Here is a 27,288-nt window from a genome sequence, read left to right on the forward strand (position 1 = left end):
AGCTGGATTACACAGTAACTGGCCCTGAGAGATGGGTAGAACTGTTTCATAAATTTGTCCATTCCATATTTAAGAATACAGTTATCAGTGTGAATACATAAGGTGTACAGTTGAAATGTAAAGATGACCATAATGTGTGTTTAGTATAAGTTTAGTCTGCATCACAAAAATGAGTAGACAGTTAATTGTCATTTATTGTGTGAAGTCATTTTATTGATATGTAATTTTGTTTCCATGTACTGCCACTTTTCCACTGATGAAATTGGTTTGTATTTAGGCCAAAATGTGTACCAATGTTAACGGCCCGGCATGGCCAAGTGTGTTAAGGCATGCGACTCGTAATCTGAGGGTCGCGGGTTTGCATCCCCGTGGCGCCAAACATGCTCGTTCTTTCAGCCGTGGGGGCATTATAATGTGATGGTCAATCCCACTATTTGTTGGTAAAAGAGCAGCCCAAGAGTTGGTGGGTGGTGATGACTAGCTGCCTTCCCTCTAGTCTTACACTGCTAAATTAGGGATGGCCAGCACAGATAGCCCTCGAGTAGCTTTGTGCAAAATTCAAAACAATAAACCTGTTAAGTTGGTTAGAATTTGGAATGTGAATAAAACGTATTGCTCGTAAACTGCTACACTTATGAAAATAACTAGATGCACTTGTTGGGTGATATGTTATTGATGATTCAATAAGAAGTAAAGAAAAAGGGGGGGGTTGTGGATAAAATTATAGCCAAACAAATAGTGGGATGTTTGTGACATAGGTTGTTTGAGGGAAAGATAAGTGAACTTGCCTGTTTAGAGATGAAAACGTACAACACAGAGCTAATCGGTAGCCTGTAGATTCTGGTGTTAGCTACTGACCATCAAGAGTCATTGGCATTTTCTAACTTGATAAACCAGGTGTGATAATAAATGTTCAGACTAGCTATAAAAATAGTCACACCTGTGTAAAATCTCTACACAGTTATCAGTTGGTAAGCCTTTTCCAGTAGTTTGTTATGTGCCTTTTAGTTTGAGCCACCATTTTATTCCATATTATGAAAAAATAGTTATTACAAGTATGTATCTAAAATATGATAATATATCAAAATTTAAACTGGAAATGCAACATTTGTTGGATATGCATATCAGATGACTGGTTACATTTTTAAATGCAGATCCCTGAAATATCAGGTTATTGTATCTGTGTCCCCGAAAAGTCAGTTTGTTAATAAAACCTACTGTTCTCTAACATTAACATGTTTATCTTATTTCTCATTCTGACATTATAATTCTGGGGCTTAATAAAAACAATTAGGCCAAACTTATCACATAATTTTTTTTGTAGCCATAGTCATAATTACTACTGCATACATATTACATTGTTTTAAAGTATAGTTTGTTGTTTGTTTTTACTTAAAATATAAGAAATTTCTGAATCTCTTACATGTACTTTACACACTTTTATTTGCATGTTACTGTATCGTTAGCTTTTCTCATATCCTCTTATTTCACAGTTCCAAGATAATTTTTATCTTGATAACAAGAGTTTGTCAAATCTAATTACACAGATAGATAGTTATATTTTAATAATTGTGGTTTTTGTAGCTTTCAAACACAAGATACTCATTTTAAAAGTAAACATGTTGCTGTGGGAATATGATTATTCCCTTTACCAAGGAAAAGAGAAACATCCACAGATGTTTAAGAACCAGAAATATTCATGTGCGTGTACATGACATGATGCTGTTTTGAATGCAGACCTGCAATAATTGAGATCTTACATATGGTAACAAGAAACCATCAAAGTTTTTGTCACATAAAATGATTTCATTGTTTTCCAGGACTATGCAGATAGTTTTTATAAAAACATGTAAATTTTCTTCTAAAATATCTGACAGTAAAATAGTGACTGGAATGAAATTTGTTTATATGAATATATAACTTTACCAGATTGGTGATTTCGGCAAAGAATGTGCAGCCAAATGGAATTCTATGTCAGAAGAAGAAAAGCAACCTTTCTTAGATGCTGCTAATAAGGACAGAGAACGTTATAGGAAAGAGGTGTGTAAAAACCAAGAACTGGTATATTTTGCGTTCTTTGCTATAGTTCAAGTCTGTCACTACCATGTCCCACTCTACTAGATATATTCCATTTGAGATTAGATTATATTTTTATATATACACCATAGTGAAGAAAGTGCACAGTTAATTTAAAGTTTCCAAACTATCAGCATCAAGTTTGGGAAATATTAAAATGTATGTTGAGATATTTTTATATAGATAAACACAGACTTAATAAAGAACTGTTTTTGTACAATTAATAGGAATCTTTGAAAGCATTATGCTATTATTTCTTTTATATGAGAAAATTAGCATAAATTAACCTTTGTATTATGTAAACATGCAGTTTTTATAGCAGTTTTAAGTACTATAAAACAGCTGTAAATAAAATTCCATTTAGCTGATATTCCTTTCAACATTAAATATTTAATATTTTGATATAAAGTTTGGCTTGGTGTATTTCTTTTATGTAGTCAAAGTAATTTACAATTTCATGAATATTTTAAGATGCTTAAAACTATGATAGTTGTTTTTCCTAGTTACCTTATTCTAAGAGGGTGTTGCTATGTGGTCTCAGTCAGTGTCTGTACATAGCCTTAGTGATTCATCTCTCCCTTTTATCCCGATATTAACAGTTTATTGTACATTCACTCTCCTCATGGTGTGAGTTAAATCTTTAGACATTTTCAGGTGATGCACGTTTGCTTGGTTGTATAATTTATATTAACACATACGTAACCAAAACCAGAGAATTTTTTTTAAAGCAGTGAAGTCAGAGAAAAGCTAAATTTTTGAAATTATAAAACTTATGATACTTAAGCACAGTATGATGTTTATGATTCTTGAAATTGAGAAGTAATAATTAATAGGTTTATTACTTAATATTACCACATTTTATGATCCATTTACTTGTTACTGACTGATATTTAGCATTACCTCAACTAATTGCTTTGCGTAAACATATCTCTTGCATATAAACTAAAACCTAAAAACCTTAAACAGTATGTATTAAAATTACGTTCAGTAAATGTTCATGTCTTTAAAAACATACTAGAAAATAAATACAATTTTAAAATTGAAGAAGCCCACGATAAAATATTCATAGGCAAGAAAAAGTAATAGTATATGATACAACATCAATATTTGTTTAATTCATGAGACATGGCAAAGTAGAAGTATTTAATGTTAGTCCCTATAATACAGGCTTAAGTAATTGTAAAGGAAAAACATCAGATATTTGTTAGAACATTGTCATTTTTTTGTTTCAGATAACATTTTTTTATATTAAAATCTGTGATCTTTTTACATTTTTCCATCACATACTTTTGTTCAATTTTAATCTGATCTTTATTTTACCTAAATTTTTTGTAACAGTTATTTAGCAATCTTTTTCAGTAAAATAAATGTCTTTTTTAATTTCAGTTTCTATGTACATCACCAGTTGAGGGAAGTCCCAACTGTTAATGTTATCTAGTGAAGAATGCTGCTCCATTTTTAAGTAACATGTAAAATGTTTTTAAGTATTGTTCATACATTTTCTGTGAAGATGTTGCACAAGTTTGCTTAATGAAATATGTAACTTCCTCTTGATTGCTAATATATAGATGGCAATCTACAAACCTGCTCGTGATGCTAACAAACCCAAGAGACCAGGCACTGCATTTATGATTTTTATGAAAGATTTTAGGAAGGAAATGGCTGGAAGAGAGCCAGAGGGGGGTGTGGCAGCTTTGGCCAAATTAGGTAAGTTGACATTTGTTAAAAGTATCCATTTGCTCTGAGGTAAGTCTTGGCAGTCCAACATTTGTTGTGCACGTGCTATAATTTATTGTGCATTACTTGTCATAACTACAGTGATAGGCTGGTGAAGTAGTAGAAAGACATCTTTAAGTAATATTTAAACAAAAATACCAATGACATTTAATTTGGAGGACCAAAATTAAAAAAACAAAAAAACACTTAACCACAGCACAATCTGTAGCTTCTTATAAACAAACTGTTCATTGTCAGCTGTCTGTATTTTAAAATTTTCAGATGTATATACTTTTGGAATTTTATGTGTATGAAGTTTTAATTTTGTCTAAAATATGCTTCAGTTGGATAAAAATGCAGTTTTCTGTTTTTTTAGTGGTCAGTGTCAGTTAAATGTATTAAACATTTCCTTTCCTACTTAAAACTGTGATTGATTAAATTTCAAGTTGTTCATCCAGGTGATGTGAATTGGTTTCTGTAACTGAAACTATAAGATGATTCTTACTGACAATCATGAAGTAAAAGTAATCTTAAACAAAATGAAAAGCAGTTCAGCATTCTCTGTTAATCAGTCTACTGATCAGAGAATGAAGTCATTATTTAGATAATAGGCTTTACTGTCAAACAGTGAAGTCATTATTCAGATAAAAGTATTTACTAATTGGACAGTAAAGTCATTCAGATAAAGGAGTCTTTACTGTCAGACAGTGGAGTCATCATTAAGCTAAAGGAGTCTTTCCTGTCAGACAGTGAAGTCATTATTCAAATAAAATAGTCCAACTCCAACAAACCACTTTGGCTTTGAATTCTTGTAGACGGATGGCCTTTGGGTGGCCACGCTTGGGGCAATTGGCTGGTCCACTCGGGCTAGGGTCAACCAAGTACCAGTGTTGGATGTTCTCAACAAGTGTTGTGGACATTGTATCTGATGCTGGTGTTTGGGTATAGTGCTTACGAAACCCTGATATTGCTGCAGTGTCCTTGTTTGGCATTCTAGTGCGTCCCCTCATAGGGCTCCATGGTGGGTGGGGTCAGTGGGCACTGAAATTTCCCTTTCTTTATTATGGATACTCCAATAAAAATCTTAATAAAATAGTGAAAAAACAGTCTATAGGTAAATGACCACATCTTAAAGATTCTGAGCACCAATCCTCACCATTTTCTTATATTGCATTCACTTTCAGACAAACCTTTAAGGCAGATGTCTCCCTTTTTCATTCAGATGGGACTAGAGGGACTTGCTGGCTCTCCAATGTCAGTAAAAAAGCTTCAATCTGGTGACATATTGGTGGAAACATCTACATCTCAACACAGTGAATTCCTGTTGCATTCAAAGGCAATTGGGGATATACCTATAGAGGTTACACCTCATGCTACTTTGAATTCATCATGAGGAGTTATTGTTGAGAAGGATTTGAAGAACATTCCAGAATCGGATATTCTCGCTAGTTTCTCCACCCAGTGAGTTTCTGCAGTGAGGTGTATCTCCATTGCAAAGATGGAATTATGGTGCTGACCAGTGTCCTCATTCTCACATTTATGTCACCACGTCCGCCTGCCACCATCAAGGCAGGTAATTTTAATTGTAGAGTACGGCCATACATCCCAAACCCTCTCCGATGTTTCCAGTGCCAACGAATCGGTCACTCGAAGACATCATGTCGTGGTTCCTTGACGTGTGCTCGTTGCAGTGGCAAGAACCTTGATGCCTACGAGTGTGAAAGGACCCTCATTGCATCAATTACAATGGCTTTCACCTGTCCTACTTTCGTTCTTGCTCTAAATGGTTAGAAGAAAAAGAGGTGCAGTGTTTGAAAACGATTCATAACATTACCTATCCTGAGGCTTGAAAATTGCTGTCCACCACCTCATCTCAGATTATGCTGCTGCACTTCGTTCCACAGCTACTGTGGGAGTGCAGACAGATCTCTCTGTGCCTCTTAAAGAATCGTTCTCCAAACAAATGAAAAGTCTTTTGACCTCCATGGTTAAAAAAGTTGATGAATCAACTTTGACACCTATCTCTGTCCTTTGCATACATTCCACCAAACCCCAAGATCCACATCCTTTGGTTCCAGGCACAGGCATTTCCTTGGGTGCATCTTCTTCTCCCACTGCAAGATGCAAAAGGATCATTTGTTCAAGTCCTCAGTCTCTGAAATCCCCTTCCAACAGCAAAGACCTGCCCAATTGACACAGGGCAGGATCCATGGAGGTTGATAGACCTCCTTCGAATAAGGAAAGTAAGGAAAAAAGACGTGGTCGTAAACAGAAGGGTTCTCCGCCCAATTCACTCACGCGCAAATAAAAATGGCCACCCTGATACAATGGGACTGTCGAGGTTTACATTCTAATCTGGATGACATCAAAACACTGATTGCTTCCTACCATCCTGTATGTCTTTCCTTACAAGAAACATTTCTGAAATCTGCCAGTATAGTCACCTTTTGGAGGTTTTCTTTACACAGAAATGACAGGCTGTGTGATCGACGAGTGCATGGAGGGATGGTACTGTTGGTTGATCAACATATGCCCACCCTGTCTTTGCCACTCGACAAACCCTTGGAGGCCATAGCCATCTGTGTTTCCTTGGTTCATACCATCGCTGTTTGTTCTCTGTACCTGTCCCCTGGAGAGATGTATGATCAGTCAGACCTTGATGCTCTCGTTGAACAGTTGCCGTCTCCCTTTTTCATCCTAGGGGACTTTAATGGACATTATCCCCTCTAGGGAAGTGCTGGTATTGATAGGAGGGGTTGCTCTGTAGAGAGTATGCTCTATGATCACAACCTTTCTGTTTTCAATACTGGCTTTTTTACTTATTTCCATGCACCTAGTCGGTCCTTTACTGCTATTGATCTCTCAATTTGCTCCCCTTCAGTATTTTCCCATTTTTCATGGAGGGTTGATAATAATCCTCGAAGCAATGATCATTTGCCTATAATTTTGAGAGACTGGCCATGGCTGATGTCACCCGACGGCATACCCCGGGGAAGCTGGATCAGGTGAACTGGCCCTCTTTCACTGCTCTCACAGAACTTGATCCTGCCATTGTCTGTAAGCCATCAATAGACAACTGTGTGGCAGCAGTAACTGACTGTATTATACAAAGTGTTTGGAAAGTCACTGTGCAGTTTTGTAATCATATGTCTATTCAGTCTGTTTCAAGCCAGCAACTGATAGTGGTGTTTAGAAACAAAATAAGAAGGATCCAAGCCTGTATTGATGCCAACAGGGGTCACTTTTAACATTGCTTACAATTGTCATTCATATTTACCTCCTGTATTCTATATTGAAACATGTCTGTTAATAAATATATAAGTGCACAGTGACTTTTCAAACACCCTGTACTAGCAGCTGCTCAATATATTCCTAAAACCTAGACAAGATTTCCACTATATCCTCGTCCATGGTAGAATCCTGCCTGCCACGTGGCATGGAAGGCTCCAAAACGAGCATGGGATACTTTCCTTAGATATCCCACACTCTCGAACTGCATTTCCAGCAGGCCTGTGCACATGCTCAATGGGTAATACATCAAAGCCAGAACGAATCGTGGATTAAGTTCACAACCAGCATATCTTCTACCACCAGTTTCAAAGTAATATGGAACAAGATTCGAAAGATTAGTGGGCAATATAATTCTGTCCCCCTCTCGATCTTGCTCTGTGATGGCCAGGAAGTGTGTGATACCAGGAGCATCGCCGATACTCTAGGTGAAAACTTTTGCCGTGTATCTGGCACTTCTGCTTCTTCTTCCACCTCCTTAGCCATCAAGACTTGGGCAGAGCAATCACCTCTTTCCTTTCAAGTTGATTGTTTCTATGAGTATGATCATCCTTTTACACTGGTGGAACTCACTCTTGTCCATAATCAGTCTGGCAGTACACTGGTTGGACCTGATGATATACACTATGACATACTGCACCATCTATCTCCTACTTCTCTTGCTATTCTTCTGATTGTTTTTAACAGGATCTGGTAGGTGAATGTTTTTCCTGATGCCTGGCACCAGGCTATTATGCTACCTTTCTCTAAGCCTAGGAAGGATCCCAAGATTCCTTCAAACTACCGACCAATTGCTTTAACGCACTCAGACCTCAGAGAGGGTGGTTAATGTTCGTCTTGTTTGGTTCCTCGAATCAAACAATCTCCTCTCACCTACTCAGTGTGGGTTTCGATGACAGTGCTCCATTATGGACCACCTAATTTGACTTGAAACATCAGTCAGTGAAGCCTTTCTCAAATGACAACATCTTGCATCAATATTCTTTGATACAAGAAGGCTTATGATACAACGTGGGGGGTATGACATTTTGTGAGAGCTCCATATATATGGGTTACGTGGCCATTTGCCCATTTTTATTAAAAAATTTTTAATGGACAGCAGATTCAGAGTTTTGTGGGTTCGACACTTTCCCGTTCTTTTCTACAGGAACTTGGAGTCCTTCAGGGTTGTGTTCTGAGTGTCAGACTTTTTAGTATAAAAATTATTGCCATCAGTAAAAACAACACCCTTTCACTGTTGAAAACGGGATCTATGTAGACGACTTTCACATCTCATGTTAGCCATCGAACATAAGGTATATTGAGTGGCAGCTACAGACTGCCCTCAATCATTTACTGAAGTGAACCACAGCAAACGACTTTAACTTCTCTCTCTCTCTTAAACTGTTTGCATACACTTTTGCTGCCAATGGGGTGTTCACCATGATCCTGATTTCCGTATTGGTGACATTATGCTGCTTGTGGTCCCTGAGACAGTTTTAGGGGCTTATCTTTGACTGTAAGCTGACCTTTAAACCACACATCAAACAGCTACAGGTCAAATGTACAAGAGCACTGAACATCCTCCTTGTCCTCTCTTCCACCACCTGGGGAGTGGATCGACGTTCTATGCTAAAGATATATTGTGCTCTTATTCAATCAAAACTTGACTCTGGATCACTGGTCTATGGCTCTGCCAGACCCTCGGCCTTAAAGATGCTAGACTCTGTTCATCTTCAAGGACTTTGACTCTGCACTTCCCCAGTATACATGGTCTCAGGAACCTTCTTTGCACCTCCACCGTTTGCAACTGTCTTTACTATATGCTTCGAAACTTCGTTCCTTACCAAAGCATCCCACCTGGGGTTGTGGTTTCCTTCCTCGGTGGGCCATGTTTTTTCAGAACAGATAGACTTCTATTGCTCATTTTGGCCTTCATATCCAGGCACATTTGGATGAATTGGGTCTGTCCTTGGATAACATTGCTGTACCTCTGATCAGTCCATCCTACTATGGCTTCTTACAGTCCCCAGTTGTGACCTATCTTTAAGTCATCTGAGAAAAGTACACACTCCTGATTGGAAATACTGTCTAGTATATGCTGAACATCTTTCAAACCATCCTTCCATTTCTATTTATACAGATGGTTCGAAATCAGGTGACTGTGTGGGCTCTGCCATGGCTTGTTGTGGTTTGGTGGTTGCTCGCAGAATTCCCTCTACAGCTTCTTTGTTCATTGTTGAACTGTATGCCATTTCTCTTGCTCTGGATCACATAGAAGCTAAGCAATACTCAAACTGCACTATTTACACTGACTCATTTAGTTCTCTACTGGCCCTGGAATCGCTTCAGGTTAGTTCACAACCTGTTCTCGCCGATATTCAAAACCGACTGGCCCATTTCTCTTTAACATCTACTTCTATCCAGTTTTTCTGGTTACTGGGCCATGTTGGTATTTGAAGAAACAAGCTTGCTGACACTGCAGCTAAGTCTATCTGCTTTGGCACTATCACCGCTGTACCTGTTCCATACATGGACTATGGTCCTGTATTCAAGGCTCGGCTCTGTGGCAGCTGGCAGTCGACTTGGAGTGAGCAACGAGAAAACAAGCTTTTCTAAATAAAACCCTATATTAGAATTTGGCCATCTTGCTTCTGTAAGGATTGGAAGGAGGAAGTTCTAACTAGACTACGCATTGGTCACAGTTTTTTAACTCATTGTTTTCTTTTATTTGGAACTGATGCACCAGTGCATAATTTGTGTAACACTCAGATCACAATAAGCCACATTTTACTTTTTTGTCATTGTTATGACTTTCAAAGATGGCACCATTTTAAACATGATCTGTTTCAGGGTTTGTCTATAACATTAGACAGTGTTATTGGTGATGGTGATGCTGTCCACCTTGGTAATATTTTTAGTTTTTTTAAAGGCCATTAATCTTTTTAATGCCATTTAAGTTTTTTAATTTATACATTACACCTTTTTAATGTGATTCCCTTTTAAGAATCACAGTTCCTCTAGTTCAATTTGAAATTAGAAACTGGCTGTAACATAAAATAACTCAAAACCAGGACTGGAAAGGCGAACTTTAGGTAACTAACACTGCTGTTTGAACTACCCATTATCATCCTGGCGAGTTATTATAATTTTGCTACACGTCTTTTAAAATCTTTTTATTACTTTCCTTTTTGAAAATGGTCACAATGTCAAATAACTCGGAACCAGGACTGGAAAGGCCAACATCAGGTGATTGACAGTGGTTTTTGTACTTACCTCTTCGTCTTCCTGGCGAGTCATGATTATTGCAGTTACGTTACAGAAAGTCTTTTATGACTTAAAGTACTGTAGTTTTTCTCTTGATGTTGTAGACTAGATGTAAACAGTGGTTTTATGCTTTTAAAGTGTTTTTTTTAAACTTTGTTTTGTTTTACCTTAATTTCCTTTTATGAATTTTACTAAATTTACTTTTAACTTTTTACTGGATGTTTGCCACAGATAGCCTGGCTGCTTTGTGCCATAAAACACTAAATCAAACAACTCTAACACGTGTTCTGTTCTTGTATCTTCCCAGGAGGAGAGCGTTGGAGGAATATGACTGAGGAAGAAAAACGACACTACGTTGAAAAACAGAATGAAGCTAAAGTAGAATATGAACAGGTTATGGAAGAATATCGTAGACAGGTAATGTCACATGTCTTTTGTAATCCCCAAGTTAAACTGCTTTTGATATTACTTTAGCTAATTTTTATTACTAACATAGAATATATAATTTTAAAAAAAGTTAATATGAACCAGTCCTTCCTTTATAAGCTATGAGTTATTGTTTTTTTTTCATATTTGTACATCTTATAGATATGGTATATCTTTAGCTAACATTAGAAAAACAATGCACTCAATATGCTTTTCTACAGTTAGAGGGAAAAGTGTGCAGTGTGACAGTTTGTGGGTAACTAAATACAATATAAATATAGACTTAACCAAAGTAACAAGTACTGTGTCTTCAGATGAGATTTATATATCAAGTGATAACACTGTTATCCTAATCATTAACCTATATAGATAGATAACTACAATTTAGACCCAACAGAAATAATAACAGATTCTTGAGACTCATATCTAAGTGATAAAACTTGTCTTAATCATTGACTACAAAACTACAATTTTAAAATGAAAAAGTCCATTAAAAACATGTATTACAGTTATCTAATTAAATATCTCTATAATGTGTTTGTTTTCCCAGTTACTTTTAAGTGTGGTATGAGCTGTAAAGATCCTACTTTTGGCCTGTGAAATAAACTACACACTGGGATAATTTCATAATACTCTTAACCCTATCTGCACAGTTGGGTGTCAACATTCACATGCCACAACCTTTTACAAAAGGACGTTCAACTTGGTGTTACACATTTGTTGTCAGAGATATCAACATTTCATTTTGCCCTACAGATACAGTATACAAGTATGCTATAAAAAAACTAATTTTTATTTTGTTGGTTGAGTAAATGGAACATGAAAACTGCTTAATGGACAAAGGCACTTTTTTTTTCTTCACATGATCGTCACTTTACACTCAGACTTGTTAGGGCCTGAGTTAAGTCATTTATACAAAGACATACCTTGAGGACAAATATGTTTTAACTCACATGATATTTGTGTGCAACAGATGTATAGATTTTACTAAAAGTTTGTGAAGTTTCATGTAGAAAAATACACTTGGAATGTTTGGAATTATACTCTGTAATCCTTTTTCAGTGGGATGTTGGTCCATTGGACCAAGTCTATCCATAATTTAAATAAATCAAATTTTTGTAACAGGCTACTTCTCACAAGCTTGGATTAAACCAAATATTTATTTGTTACAAGTCCTCTAATTTGGTTTGTTCTTTGAAGTTTACGTGTAGTGATAATATTTCACAGCAAAGTGCTGAAAGTCAGCAGATGGCTAAACAGCCGATGATGATGATGATGATGCAGCATGAAGAACAAGCCCGCACTGACACAGATACCAAAGACTCAGCTCGGTCTCCATCAGGAAATTCTGCTTCAGCGTCGCCTCCAGTTGCTAACTCGGTGAGTCCAGCACCTTCTGTTTCTTCTTCCAACGTGTCACCAGGTCTTTCTCCAATGTCCTTGGCCCAGATGACCACAGCCCATACTGCAGCTCTCCAGATGGCTTATGGTCAGCCATCAGTGGCTACTCTTCCCAACTTCTCTCATCTGGGAAACATCTTGAATACTCCTATAAATTACACTCAGGCTCATTCTGCTAACAGTTCACCATACATGGGTAATGGTAACAACAATTACAACCAGTCGCCGCAGTCTGGTCAGTACAGCTGGTCGTGAACATCTCATAACAACTCTGAGGTTTAGAGGTCTCTACCATAGATGGAGACTGAGTTTAGCCTAACCTCTGTAGAGTGATACTTTGCTTCAGTGGTACAAGATGGACTGGGATTTCTTTGGATTTTTTACCTGTGATGGTCTGGGCTGATATCCTTTGTATTATTTTTCATTTATAATGTGCTGTTGATGTGGCTATTCTATCTTAACTAAAAATACATTTTGTTTTTCAATTCTTTATACATATATAAATATGTAAAGACAGACATCTTTTATCTAAGTGTTAAGGTTTTATAGCAAATGTGTGTAATATCTTTTTGCATGTCTTTTTATTCTTTTAATGTAAGTGATGCTATTCAAGAAGCTTGTTTTATAGCTTAATATTAAGACATGACCAAGTATTTCATAATCTAATATAAAAATATTATCCTTTTGTAATTTAATTTAAAATTACAATTCTTTTATAATCTAATGTTAAGATATAACCAAATATTTCATAATTTAATTTTAAATTACAACACTTCTTTCATAATTTAGTGTTAAGATATAGCCATTCCTTTTGTTTTCACTTAAAGTATATAATCTCTAGCAGTAATTCTTCCAATTAGCATTCTAGAAGAAAAGCATAAAACATTAAAGTTATCTTGTAATTCTGCCCAGATTTACATTTTTCTTTAACATTAGTAGACTACTTAGTTTTTATCTTAATTTTTCTTGGTATAGTGTAATTATTTAGTTGAAAATGTATATAGAATAATAAATGTTTTGGGACTTGTGATGTTTGTAACTACTATGTTGTCATAAGAAAATCTTTTTTTTTTTATTCATATACATTTCATACTTTGGTATTATAAAATACAGATTCAGAAATGTTTACTTGTATACTTAGTGTGACTTTTATTTAGTATAAAATTTGTGATATTGTGTAGTTCTTACTCTATGTAAATTATGGTGCCATCAAACTGACACTTTGATCTTCAAATGCAGCAAAGTTTTTAAGTACAACTAAATTTTCTTGTTAAAAGCAAGGCCATAAATAAAGTGTATATGAGTGTTTTGTGTATGTGTGTCCATGTGCCATTTCAGTTCACCAACAGTTTGATGGCACAAAAGGGGAAGAGACAGTTTTATTTAAGAATCAAAAGTGAAGCCTTTTTGCTTTATTTCTGCTTGGTCTACTCAGTATTAATTACCCAAAGATTTTATTTATTTTGATACAATATTAACTAGATTTATTTAGGTCATAACTCAGTTTTTTTCTTTCTTTTATTGTGTTAAAATGTACAATCATTCAGGAGTGTTTACATGTAAAAAGAATTGTGAAATCTCATTAGTTCCAAAACACCCAATTCAGCTTCTAGTTGCCATATTTTCTTCCTTTATACTTCAGTCATGCAAGCAACTATTACAATACACTTCAAATGTCTTTATTTATCAGGGACCAATGCACAGTCTGTTTATCAAGGTGAACATTCCATTCTCAAAACTACTACTGTTTTTTGAATACTAAATTAATTCATTCTTTCACTAACCAGTTATCTCTATGTTTATCTATTTTGAATATCATGTTTCAGAACTAAATTTCCTGTACTCATTTACTATGATAGTTAGTATTACTCTGTAGTTCAAGATCTGTATATTTTTAATGTTGCTCTTTTGTTTCAAATTTGTTGCCTAGATTTGTTTTTTATTGTATTTATAAAGTCCTTACAGTTTTTTATTGGTATTTGAGTGTTACCCATTTTTAGAAAATCCCTCTCTCCGTAAGTTAAAGTAAAAAAAACTGCAACAGGTTTTGTGTAATAAGAGAACTTGAAATAATTTTTACATTTGGAATGGAAACCAAAAAAATGTGTGGCGACTTAAATGTTTTACATGACAGGTTGGTTTTCCGCTAAATGGCTGAAATCCAGTTTCAAATATTACAAGTTATGTCATCTAGAAGTTGTTGTTAGTAAACTTAGAAAAGATGTATTGATAATTGTGATTTCGGTAAGATAATGTAAATAAAACTGCCAGTACTGGGCTTCTGTGTCCAGTTTTTTATTTACATGAAAAATTGTCATATAAAGCACTTATGATATAGATTCACAAAACTGCCATACTGCATTGTTGTGTGTGCCAATAAGAGTGGTAAACATTATAATTCAATAAATGTGATACAGTTATATAACATACACCAGTATATAATAGACAGTAAACTGGTTTACTTCTGATTAACATTTATTCAAGCCTAACTGTTGTCTTTCAGTAGCTACCATCAAATTAAACAGAATTTGAAATTAATGTAAGTAGAACAGATATACTGGAACAATAAAAGATGAGCCCCCCCAAAAAATGTTAGTTTACTTATTGTCAAATAAACTGTAAAACAATTGAGAGTTGTTAATCAACCCTATAAAGATGAAAAGCTATCCATCCATCTTGGTGATATCTTGGCCATTGTGGTACTGTAACATACAACTTGCACGAAGTGACAATGTTACTACTTTGAACATATAATTAGGTTTAGGGTAGTTTTGCACCAATGTACAATAAAATGTAGTTCTAAATAACAGTTATAAACAAGTAATTTAAACTTAAACTCACATTAATTTGTTAAAAAGGCACAGGAAAAACATCAACTGTGCAAACTTGATTTGTTTGTTCATAAAATAAATTTAAAATGTTTTTTGTTGCAAAGTACATTAATATTTCAACTGTTTCTATATTTAATCATTTATTAACTGATTCTATCTAAGTATTATTTTCAAACATTTATCTAATTTTATAGAGTTGTCCTACTGGTAACATGTTCACATATGGTGAAGTGACAGATATGTAAATTCTGCCTAATAAAGTTAAAGTGTATCCTGTGACATTAACTTTTCCAAATAGCTCCCCCATTCACATATGCTTATTGGAAAACAAAAAAACTACACATCTGGAACCTCTTAAGCAATAACTGACCTCTTTATACAATGCCAGTTTATGGTGTGTGTTAATTAATTAGTTCATTAAGTAACCTGGTCTCTTGCAAGAGCTAGAAGAAGGTTCCTTTACTGATGTTACCAGTGACCTGGCTGTATACTGTCCTGCTGATTCCTGATCTTCTGCTTCTCCTTTGTTTTCCAGCACTCTCATTCTTTATGAATATTAATAAATATCTGTTGTTCCTACTTTCACCTCACTACACTACAGAGGTAGTCAGTATCTTGCCAGTAAAACTGTACTGGTTACCTGATTATAGTACAGAGGTGGTTAGCATCCTGACAGTATAGTAGCACTGATTACCTCCAGTTGAATGTTGTAGAATAAGAAATTATAACAGTCTTTGTCTCTTCCCAATTTATCACTTATATAGATTTAGTAAAGTTATGATGTTTAGTTAGTTTGGGTCTTCTGTAAGGTTATGTTTCTAATTATTTGGTCCTGCTAGTGACTGATAATTGTGTATTGTGTAACTCAGCAAGTAAATGTATTCTGTGTGTTACTAAATGCAGCAACATCTAGTTAAATTTACACAAGTTTTAACTGTTACATTCCACACTGTTTATTTCCAAGCAGCACTACCTACTGTTAGCATATTCCATTAGTTTTCTTTTTGTCATTTTAACTTCATGTCTTGTCATGTCTCATTTAATTTATATCAAATATCTACGACTGTCAGTAACAGGTGGATTTTGGAAAAGGAGTGTGTGCTGTCATCTAGGTAGATGCCATAGAATTTTACCATGCATCATGTATATTTATGCAACCAGACAATATATCAAATTCAATACAATAATATAAATTATTGGCCTGTAGCTAGGATAGGCAGGAAATAAAATCTAGTAAAATAATCTATTGTTAAAAGGACTGCACTTTAGAACATGAGGGCTGAAAATAATGATAAAGGAAGTATGTATCCCATGACCTTCTGGTGGTCACAGACTGTAATATTGCAAATACAAAGATTCTTTGTGGCAGTTGACTATAGAATATTGTGATTGCTTCTTGACACTTTGGGAATTAACACTAAGGCAGTAGCCAACGTGTTAATAACAATTAGTTCATCATTAGAGTTCTCAGTTTCCTAGTAATTATTTATATATTAAAAGATAGACAAATACAAGAACATTCTTTCTAAAGGAATTTATGTATTTAGCATTCATCAAATTTCAGTAATGTTCATTAAACAAAATTAAATCACATTTTGTAATTTCAACAGTTACATTGATTAAATACAGATTGTTTTGTGATTTCAAATCAGTTTCTTGTACAACAACCATCATTTTCTGATTTTTTCCTGTAACTGAGAAGTATAAATGTTTTAATCAAAAATGGATAGAGGGAAAAAAGTTTAGAAAATCCTAATATATATATATATTCAGTGCTGATGTTGTCCCAACACTTATATGAAAATATTAGACTTACCTCAGTGTTTGGAGCATAAGGTTGACCTTGAAAACATTTCTGAAATGATAAGAAAGAAAGAGTGAAACATCCTACCAGGATGTGTCACAGTAAATTTAAAAACACATATCTGAAATTTGAAAATACTGCAAGAGAAACTCTTAACCTTAGAGCCAAGCTACACATGGGCTGCTTGTACTGACAGAGTATATATTTGTGACAAAATAGCAAGTGACAATAAATTCTGTCACAGAGCATGAATAGTAGTAGAGGAAGTTAAGATATAAAACAGTTTGGTAAGCAAGTTATCAGAGTAAGATGGCTTATTTAAAAGTGATGATCTTGTAAATATGAGTACTAGCAATTATTATGTAGATGACAAACAATGTTGTGTCTTGGAAAAACCTTGAATAAAATGACTGATGCACTTGATTTTCTCAGACATATTTTTGTCATCAACTTTGAAGAGTGTCCTCCTGGAAGACTTCTAGATAAATACAGAGTTGAGTAACTGTCATTATGACTTATACAAAATGCTGTATCTGGAAAAGGTTATGTGGTTTGAAACTTGTTTATTTAAAAAACAAAAACCAAGAAAACTGGTCTACCTTCCAGTAGAAAACTGCATCTTAAGAGATAAGGAATTGCTGCTAGGACATTGTAACTGGAGCGATGCTTAGAGCATTCTAATTTTTTATGAAAAAATACACACTCCGTTTGACTTTTTTTAAGATTTAAAAAATGAGCCAACTGTGAAGAATTGCAATTTAAAAATGCTTTGTCACTACTTTCTTTCATGTATCCTCAATGTCATTTGACTATACAGCAATGTGTTAATATTATATATGATTTATTTTTAGTAAGTAGTGATGGTAATACTGTATTCACACTACTAAGGCAGGAGGTTTCATTGCATCTGTAGTGAAAAGAATGATCGTTTTCTCTGTGCACAGCCAACAGACTCGCATGTTGTAGAAATAAATTCCAACCTAAAGGCTACAACATGCTGGCTAAAAACTGGCTTGTGTATAATATCTTTTAGGCATAAACATGATTATCATTCTAGAGCTGAAGAGACATTTGATAAAAATGATGTTAAGTGTCACAACAAGTGATATACTTGCCAAGGATTGGCAGATACCCAACACACCAGTAAAAAGGGCACTCCAAAATTGTGTAACCTCTACAATCAGAGATCATAAACAGTTTCAAACTTGTTTCTTTTGTCATAACTTAGTAAGCCAATATTTTCAATTTTATTTAATTTGGTATCCATATACAAATTTATTTTAAAAAGAAAAATAAACAAGGGGGTGCATATACCTACTCCAATCAGCAAGATTCTCCCATTATTTAGTGGGAGCCACTTTGTCTTAAACTCTTTTCCCAACTTTAAAAAACAGCATACTTTAAATCATTCTTATACCAAAGTCCATATTTTCTGGCAAAGGTGAATACTTTGTTACATATTCACACCACTAAGAAAACTGTAACACCTGACTCATGAACTACTGTAATCTATTTACACCACTAATAAGACAGTAATAACATCCAGAATCTTGGTTATTCTTCAAGGACTGCAAACAACAACTGATTTTAAATAGAGTATAGAAATCAGCCATAAGTTAATTTTAAGTAGGTCTAACATGGAGACCATAAAATTAACCAAAACCTATATAGTGATTGTTCAGTTTCTTGTAAGATCTTCAATTTACATTACATCATTTCCATTGTGAACTGCTCACAAAACTCAGCACAGTTCTTTGTTGTTGAGTCTCTTGACTTTACAAAGATTAGAAAGTTATTTTAATCCCAGACTAACAGGTGAATTAAAATGCAGGCATATGTACAGAGATGTATCCTAATATATAGTGGCTGTGTGATTAGTAGAAACTTAGCCAGTATAGTCACACTCAAACAGTAAATAAAACATAGGGCAACTACCTACCAGTTCAAAGTTTAAAACCACAAAATGATCATCTGAAATGGCTGCTTTGCTAACAACACAGTCCATAACAAGAGCTGCTTGTCTTCCAACTGCCTATAATAAAAATATAAAGGTTGTATTAAGTTCACAGTTTACCACTAAAGCCTGCTTTTGATTTAATAGTTTATATATATCTTCTGATCCCCGAGAATGACAGAAAAATCCCTAAACCACCCTCTTGCTAAAAGACTGATGAACCTTATTAGTAGCATTAATGGAAAAAGTAATACTGGTTCATGGCAGACCTATTTGAAACAAAGATGAGTAATAACAGTTCATGACAAAATCCATGGAGGGTAAACAATGTAACATCATGGTGAGAATAGAGTTTGTTTACCTGTATTAAGGTAACAAGAAGTCATGTCAGTACGTGGTTACAAGCTGTACTAGAAGTTGATTGGTGGCATCCATTTCAGTCCTTTTTTTTTTTCCATATCTTTTCTGAATATTTAGAATTAATATTTTGATTTACAATCTGCTTTTTGTTTAGAGAAAACATACTTTCAACTCGAGTTTCTTCACCTATTGCTAACTTGTTTCAAAAATAAAATTTCAACATTGCTCATTCCTCTTTTCTCCTCTTAACTTAACAAGAAACTTGCAATACAGTTGCATTTTCATTAATAAGATTGAAACTCTATACCACATTACTACCACGATAAGTTTTAAAATATGTAATAACTCAAGATTCAGAGTCTGACCCTGAATTAAAAATTATTTACGTATTTGTTGGGCCATTATTAATCTAATTGATGTATTTCTATGTTGGTTTTTAGTCATCTGCTGAGCTGATTTTCTGAAGATGTGGGCCTACCAATATAACTCAACAACCAGGATGTCACAGATTTCTTGGAGGACATTAAGTACTGCAATATTCAGTTTTACAATGGACATAGTGAAAGAAAATGGTGGAAATCAGTGGAATGAATTTCACATGAGATCTGTATATAAATATAGTTATGTAACTGCAATATCCAGTGTTATGATGGATGTAGTGAAAGAAAATGATGATGGTCCACAAATTAGTAGAAAATATTGCTGAATTGCTAATGAGTATCCGATAGATTCATTCAAGAAATTAGGAGAGTGATTCTAGTCAGATAACCAAGTCTTCCTATATACAAAGAGACAAAATTAAAAACCAATATTTTTTTTTCATGAACAAAAGAAACCGGTTTCACACAATAAACAACAGTCACTTCTAGCTTCCCTTATTTCTACAGCTCTCTTCCTATTTCAGGATACTTACAGTATATATGATGATCTTAAAATTAAATGTTTATAACCTCCTATTCAAACTGGCTGAAAGAAGTATGCCTAAATTCAACAGATAAACTCATTTTCTTTGACCAGTTGACAAACATTACCTCATGGCATTAGTTGAATGATGCATTCAGTGAATGTCATAATTAGTCAATAATGATTTTTACAGTGCAAATTCTTTAAATTGCAATCCCTTTGGGCAATAGAGATGTTACTAACAATGTAGAACAAGGTAATCTGAACAACTTAACCATGTGTTGCTGCTACTGCATCACAAAAACTAAACAATAAAGGCATTAAAAAAAATGTATACACCACTAGAGCAGGTTGTAAAATGTGATATGCCTTTACATCACACACTCTTCCTCTCCTCATTATCTCTCTTATCATAGTGTGACTTATTGTTACTCTTGTGTCTTCAAACTGTGTCCTCTCTCTTACCACAGGCCCGGCATGGCCGAGCGCGTTAAGGCATGCACTCGTAATCTGAGGGTCGCGGGTTCGCATCCGAGTCGCGCTAAACATGTTCGCCCTCCCAGCTGTGGGGGCGTTATAATGTGACGGTCAATCCCACTTTTCGTTGGTAAAAGAGTAGCCCAAGAGTTGGCGGTGGATGGTGATGACTAGCTGCCTTCCCTCTAGTCTTACATTGCTAAATTAGGGACGGCTAGCACAGATAGCCCTCGAGTAGCTTTGTGCGAAAATTCAAAACAAACAAACTCTTACCACAGTGTGATTGTTGTCTCTTATATGTAAAATCCATAAACCTTCAGACTGCCTCAACGTTAAAACTGAAACATGAAATATTTAAGAAAATAACATACAATGAGTTTATTCGTCAAAGCTAACCTCATATTAATTAATTCCTAATACCGATATCAAATATTTTCTCTCCTGTGTAACGTGTACACAGGCTACAGCCATGAACACATTCACTTGGTGAAGCTAGCCTTGGTAGCGATGGTGGTGTCATCTATAGGCCTACAAACTCAATTTTATTTCAGATTTGCAAATTATATAATCAAAGGGAATCATGAATTTTTCAAACTAAAATCTATATACCAATTTTCGCTGTTACTACTGTACTCTAATACACATTCAGAGAGAGAGCTGAACTTGTACAACGAAGAAATGTTTGATGAACATCGAGTGGTGAACTCAGCAAAGACACCACCAGACCGCTAGATTCTCTGAGTTACTTCATCAAATATTAGATGATATTCTGCACCAAACAATTCACTCATAGCACAAAGAGTCGCTACGTCCTTTGAATCACATGACCGTCTTTACTGTTACTTATCAAGTAGCAGCCATAAAATGTAGTTCATACATTACACTGGACCTTACAACCTAATATATCAGAAACAATGGAACGCTGTTTCTTTTCAGTTATTTGGTTTCTCAGCTATGAAATTACATAAATACAAGATGAAAGTTAAACAGAAAACAATAAAGATTGTCATATAACATTTAACCGATTTATGTTGAAACTATGACAGTGCCTGACTACTGACTGGATGGAAGGTTCAGAAATACAATGTCTATACTACTTACAGGCCTTAAAACAAACTATATTTATACGTTCCAATCAAAACAGGAAAAGATAACTTTCTAGTACTAGTTTCAATCCTACCTTCATGTAGTTAATGGGATGTCCAACTTGAACATCTGTTACAGAACACAGTCTCTCCATAGCATCAACAACAGGAATGTCAAAAGGACCTTTACGTCGGTTGGACTCCTCAAGTCCAGAGTAATCATTATGATAGTTGACACACCACTGGATAGCTTGGCCTATGTGGGTTGAAGAATAATTACAAACATATATGACTGTAACGTGTCAAAAAGTCAACAAATACGAAGTTATATTACTTTTGAACAAGTTGTTTTATTTTAAATAAACAATTCCTATACGTAATGCCACTAAGCCTTTTTTTTTTTATTTACTTGGTAAATTGGTGTCAATATTATGAAAATATATCAGGCTAATAAATTACATTACCTGACCACCCCTGAAGAAAGTTAAAAAAGTTAAATCTACCTTTGTTTGTTATCAGATTTCTTTGTCTTTCTTTTTTTTATGCTACACAGTTTCGTATTATTAAAAGTTTTATCAACAATATTCAAGGTATTTTAATTCTCAATAGATAGATAAGTAGTTATTATATTTAATGGTTTAACACTATTTATATGGACTGCTCTGAATAATTTTTCTACGGTAGGTTAATTTAGTTGGATTTTGTCTAATTTATATTTTGTTCCCTCTTTCAAGATATATTAATTTTAGTTTTGCAAAATTTCTTTTTTTTTTCCTATTATTTTAAAAAGTGATGATATAATGCTGAATTTAAAAGTGAGAGTTCACCATGGTACAATTTTTGTTCACAACAGATAATTATGAGATATATGGCTAGTGTGTTTACTAACAAATTATAAATTTTGAAAACCATTATTTGAGATATATTATTGTAAAGCAGCAGTATATGCAAAGTCAAAAAACTTTCAGCTAAAGATCAAGGATGGTGCTAAAGGAGACATAAGAGTGGAGAGGGCTTTAGTCACCTGGGACCCATCTCATGCATTCCGAGATTTTAACACTTGTCCACTGTTTGGTATCATCTTCTCATCTCGTTCTTTGTCATCCTTTCTCTATCTTTTCACATATCCAAAGCACATCATTTTAGATAAAGCAACACACACAGAAAATAATTTGTACTTAAAACAGAATAGTGTTTTCTCATAGTGAAACCTCATTGGACTATCTACTATGTCCACCGAGGGAAACTGAACCACTGATTTTATTATTGCAAATCCAGAGACTTACTGCTGTCCCACTGGAGACGTGTAGAATCGAAATCTTGATGGACAACCAGATGCTGCCACATTTAGAAGTGAAACGTGGTGGTGTTTTAAGTAAGTACATTTGAAAATTCTCCATAAATAATAAAAAATAACACTGTACACTGAAGATTAGAATCAAATCCAAAAAGAGAAAGCTTTGAAACCAAAGTAAACAAAACGTGTAAAAAAACACTTAGTAAAATAAGGGGAAATAACATAATATTCAAACAATCACCAGTCTATGACATAGCAAGGACATTCACTCTCCTAACGAGCCCCATGAGAATCATATGGCCACAAGTCTATAACTCATACAGGCTCTTCATCTTGTGTGTGTGTGCATGTATATGTACAGTATTTGGTATTTCCGAACTGTAATGTTATGTGAAAGACCCCTAGGTTCGAGACAGCCGTTTCTAATTTAGAACTGATGATCACTGAGGGTTGCATATTTGAATCCCTGTTGCACAAAACATGCTTGAACCCCCCTTCAGCCATGGGGGCATTATTATATGACAGTCAATCCCACTATTCGTTGGTAAAAGAAAAGCCCAAGAGTTGTGATGATTAACTGCCTTTCCTCTAGTCTTACACTGCTACATTAGGAATGGCTGGTGTAGATAGCCCTCCTCTAGCTTTGCATAAAATTTTAAAACAAACAAACAAACTGACCACTAGGGACACAGCTAATCAACCGCATAAGTCGCCTTCGCTATGAATAATGGAAATGATTGTCACTTTTGTAATGCTCACAGCTGAAAATGTGGAGCATGATCAAATACAGATAAAGGACTCGAACCTTGATTCTTGACAAACGCAAATAGATATAAGTACCCAAACAAAGAAATAATTTAATCTTACAAATGCATTTTTTTCCTCGAATAACTTCTATTATGATAATTATTTCAACACCTGTTGTTCTGCATATCTGACATGTTAAATAACAATAGTTACTAATGCACTCAGGACTTAAAAAACTAATTTCTATGGTAGCCTAAATTTATGTATAAAGGTACACAAAAACAAACTGATTCATTTTGCTGTTTACACTTAAAAGAAATAGGATATTTCTACAAGTCAAAGTGCTTACTTTGTATGTGGATAAAGTAGACATGGTGTTTTCCATGCAGGTAATCGCTTCAAGCCTGTCTTCACGTGAGAGAACTGTGATAAACAAATACAAACCTTCTACATGTGCTCTCTTGTCGTTAAATGTAAAGTAAACCTTATGTTCTATTTACATGTATACTACTTATGTTTCAAAATATACAATAATATTTTTAAATAACCTTATTTTTTGATAGGTGAGTTGTTAGACTTATTTAATTAAACTACAACTGTCATGGTGGTTCATACGATAATAATTTATACTAATATTAGTACTCACGGCAAAGCCTATATACAATATATCGTCTACATTTTGGAGACGTATCACTATTAGAAATCTTCCCTCTTCCCTCAGCCAAAGAAGTTTCATCTTGTGTGTTTAATATCTTAGTGGAAAAACCCCTGAGACATGATGTCAAGGTTACTAGCATGAAGATAACTGCCATTCTAAAGGAAGAAGATATACAATCAGTAAATAACGTGCAATGAATAAGCTTAGCATTTGTCATAACCATCAACAATTGGGATCAAAACTTCTATACAAATGAAATAATAACTAACAATCTAAGAACTCAGAAAACTATGTAATAATACGTCAACCATACTACACCAGCCATATCTTGTATGCACTATTGAAATAACGTATTAATATGCTTCATTCTTCTCAGATGTTTTTCCGTAAGTAACTTACAGTTACAATGTTGATAATGATGTCATAATGATTGTGTATTACTGTCAGAGCTCTCACTTTTTCTTCAATTTGTGAACACCTCAGTGAATTAATTATTCAATAAGTGGTAGGAACAGATGCGAACGTTCATGTAAATATAATGGGAATAATTTTTACTTACCAAATTAGGGGGCCAGCTTGTATACGTGCATATAAATGATTATATTAGAATACTGAAAAGAGAAAACTTGATGTTAAACACGAATTTAATCACCTTTAATTAAGTGTAAAATATCAGTATTTTTGCCATCTTTAAATGTTTACACTAATGAGAAAAGAATATCTTAGTTTTATCATTCTATTTCCTTGGACATTGTAACCTAAGAGTTAACAGTGAGTGATGTTGACTAGCTACCTTCTCTTTAATATATCACTTCAAAATTAGGGGTGGTTATAACACACAGCCAGTCTCATGCATGTCTGTGAAAAATTCAAGAAAGAAAGTTCCAGTACCTTGATGTTAGGGACCATATATGCAAGCAACATCCCCCTAATACATCCAGATTTTAGTCATGTTTCTCAACTCAAAAACAATGTGGAAACATTGAAAAGTTCTACGACCCCTCTGTAGCATCTACAAATTTACAACCAGTACTAAGTCAAACTGTTGAATATTGTCAAAAACATAAAACTAAAATAAACCAATATGGAACTATTTTCAAGATCTATCAAAACACACATATATACCCATCCAGGACTCCTCTCCACAACACTTCCATATCAGCAAAATTCTTAAGATAAACCCATGTGTATAAGTTAACATGGATAAATCACACTACTACAATTAAAGTATGGCAACGAACAAAGTATACTAGGACACCATTGAGTAAAAATACAGGAACACCACCAGAAAAATATCCTTAAAGTTAATAATAAGGTGTACAAATAACCAGTAACTGAATATGGTTGTCCAGCATGGATCAACATTACCTAATACAAAACATTACAAACAATCCAGAATTTACTGGATCAACATTAGCTACTAAAGAACATTACAAATAAACCAGAATTTATTTGATCAACATTAGCTACTACAGAACATTACAAACAATCCAGACTATACTAGATCATCATTACCTAATAAAAAACATTCCAAACAATCCAGAATTCACTAGTCACCACAACACTTAGATAAACAAAGTCATTATCCATAAATATGTAAAACGATCCACGAAAGATTTCCAAACTGATCGTTCAGATGTTATTACAAAAATCTATTCAAAAATGATTTATTAACATACATAGATTGCGATATCACACATAATAATGACATATCTCTCCATTGAATATGTACTATAATAAAAAGGCCATATGCTAGACCATGAAATTTGCAAATAAAACTGCTTGTGAAGTGTAGGGTTGTTACGCAATCAAATTAAGTGATAAGCATTAAACACTAGAACTTCACATTAGTGAATGGGAAAGTAGGGTTAGTGTAATTAAACCCTGATATAGTTATGAGTTTTGTCTTGCATTTAATTCTAAATAAATTAAACAGTTGAAAATAGATGAAGAAATCCAGATTAATAACTGACCCTCCCAGCTCGGGCAAAACTAGACCAAAACACCGATGATACTGCAATACCCTCCTCTGACGTTAGCTAATGGTCATAACGTTCAAAGATAAACTAGTTTATCTGCTATAGCAAATATGGCAGCCATTACGATGAATACGAACTTATAATCAAAACTATTGTTATTAAAATTTCACGGATAACTGAAGACACTTCTCACTAAATGCTATTTTATCAATATGGACTCAGCAGATAGCCTGATGTGACTTTGCTATATGTAAACACACACACACACATTTTATCAATAAAGATGAGTAACACTTATGTTGGCATATTTGCCATCTTAACCAAAAAACACTTCTGAATTTGCCAATACCTTCTCTGTTTCTCTTAGAAACCATTATCACATGCATAATGTGTCACTATTACATTCACCACCACGTGCATTAGCCTGTTGAAGTAAAATCCTATTGTAAGCTTTATAATTATTACTCCTCGTTTACTTTAGAAGTTAAACTACAAATAAGAAGCTGTTAATAACAAACACGGTTCCCCGCACAAAGCGAGTTATAAAAAGGATACCTAAAAGTTCAGTTTGTTCTGAAGAAGAAAGATCCACCTTTCCAAAGCATTTGGGTCAGGGTTTTATAGGTTACGCCATTAGGGTTTTGAATTTTTGTCTTTAATTTATTTTTGAACCTATTCGCTTTTCCAACATCATCCAATAAGATAAGTTATATTCCAAAATATTGGTTTCGAAAGAGTACCGACCTCAGGTTTTCTCAGTGTATAAATATATATACATTTTAAAAAATACAAAATATAAAAATATACATATTTTTATTGCAGTAATTCTATACATACTATATTCAACCAGTAAAATAATTATGTCCACATTCTGCACGCACCCAGTACCCCAGAATATTTTTCTTTAATTGTGGTCATCACATAGGCTGCTGCATGTAATATTAATTAAAGCTAGACTTACACCAGCCTAAGGTTTAATCCCTATAAAACTTAACAAAGCAGATTAAGCCTAACTTTTTGTTCTAACGTGCCTAAATTGT

General features: G+C 34.4%; 2 protein-coding genes across 8 annotated transcripts in view; one reads left to right on the top strand and one right to left on the bottom strand.

The window, feature by feature from the left end:
- LOC143244106 (high mobility group protein B1-like) overlaps positions 1–19,737 on the top strand; it is a 32,620-nt gene extending 12,883 nt beyond the window's left edge. For 2 of the 3 annotated variants that reach the window (XM_076488190.1, XM_076488192.1), the window contains exons 3-6: positions 1,930–2,040; positions 3,645–3,783; positions 10,634–10,743; positions 11,980–14,431. In XM_076488190.1, coding sequence (XP_076344305.1) covers positions 1,930–2,040; positions 3,645–3,783; positions 10,634–10,743; positions 11,980–12,408 — 789 coding nt within the window. In that variant the 3' untranslated portion in view covers positions 12,409–14,431. Of the gene's footprint in view, positions 1–1,929; positions 2,041–3,644; positions 3,784–10,633; positions 10,744–11,979; positions 14,432–19,542 lie in introns of those variants that run through there. The other variant, XM_076488193.1, reaches the window with a different exon arrangement.
- Positions 16,537–26,934, bottom strand: LOC143244107 (uncharacterized). Of its 5 annotated transcripts, none has more exons than XM_076488195.1 (7): positions 26,243–26,469; positions 24,829–24,880; positions 24,258–24,424; positions 23,961–24,034; positions 21,663–21,827; positions 18,728–18,820; positions 16,537–16,839 (listed from the first exon to the last, which is right to left on the bottom strand). In XM_076488195.1, exons 3-7 carry the CDS (start codon positions 24,421–24,423, stop codon positions 16,633–16,635), a joined length of 705 nt encoding a protein of 234 aa, XP_076344310.1. In that variant the 5' UTR covers position 24,424; positions 24,829–24,880; positions 26,243–26,469; the 3' UTR covers positions 16,537–16,632. The 5 variants fall into 5 exon arrangements, with proteins under 5 accessions (XP_076344310.1, XP_076344311.1, XP_076344312.1 ...); XM_076488198.1 differs by lacking the exon at positions 24,829–24,880 and having other exon boundaries at positions 16,562–16,678; positions 16,801–16,839; positions 26,243–26,463; XM_076488196.1 differs by lacking the exons at positions 24,829–24,880; positions 26,243–26,469 and adding an exon at positions 26,804–26,934.
- Positions 26,935–27,288: the final 354 nt, after the last annotated feature.

This window comes from Tachypleus tridentatus, chromosome 2 (genome assembly GCF_004210375.1).
Source record: "Tachypleus tridentatus isolate NWPU-2018 chromosome 2, ASM421037v1, whole genome shotgun sequence".
In the NCBI taxonomy this organism is placed as follows: Eukaryota; Metazoa; Arthropoda; class Merostomata; order Xiphosura; family Limulidae; genus Tachypleus; species Tachypleus tridentatus.

Coding starts and splice junctions, on each gene's coding strand:
- LOC143244107 (XM_076488196.1), bottom strand. CDS start 24,423: ATGGCAGTTATCTTCATGCTAGTAACCTTGACATCATGTCTCAGGGGT. Junction 21,828..23,960: donor CTACTTTATCCACATACAAA/GTAAGCACTTTG, acceptor TCTTCAACCCAC/ATAGGCCAAGCTATCCAGTG. Junction 18,821..21,662: donor ATCCCATTAACTACATGAAG/GTAGGATTGAAA, acceptor TTTTTATTATAG/GCAGTTGGAAGACAAGCAGC.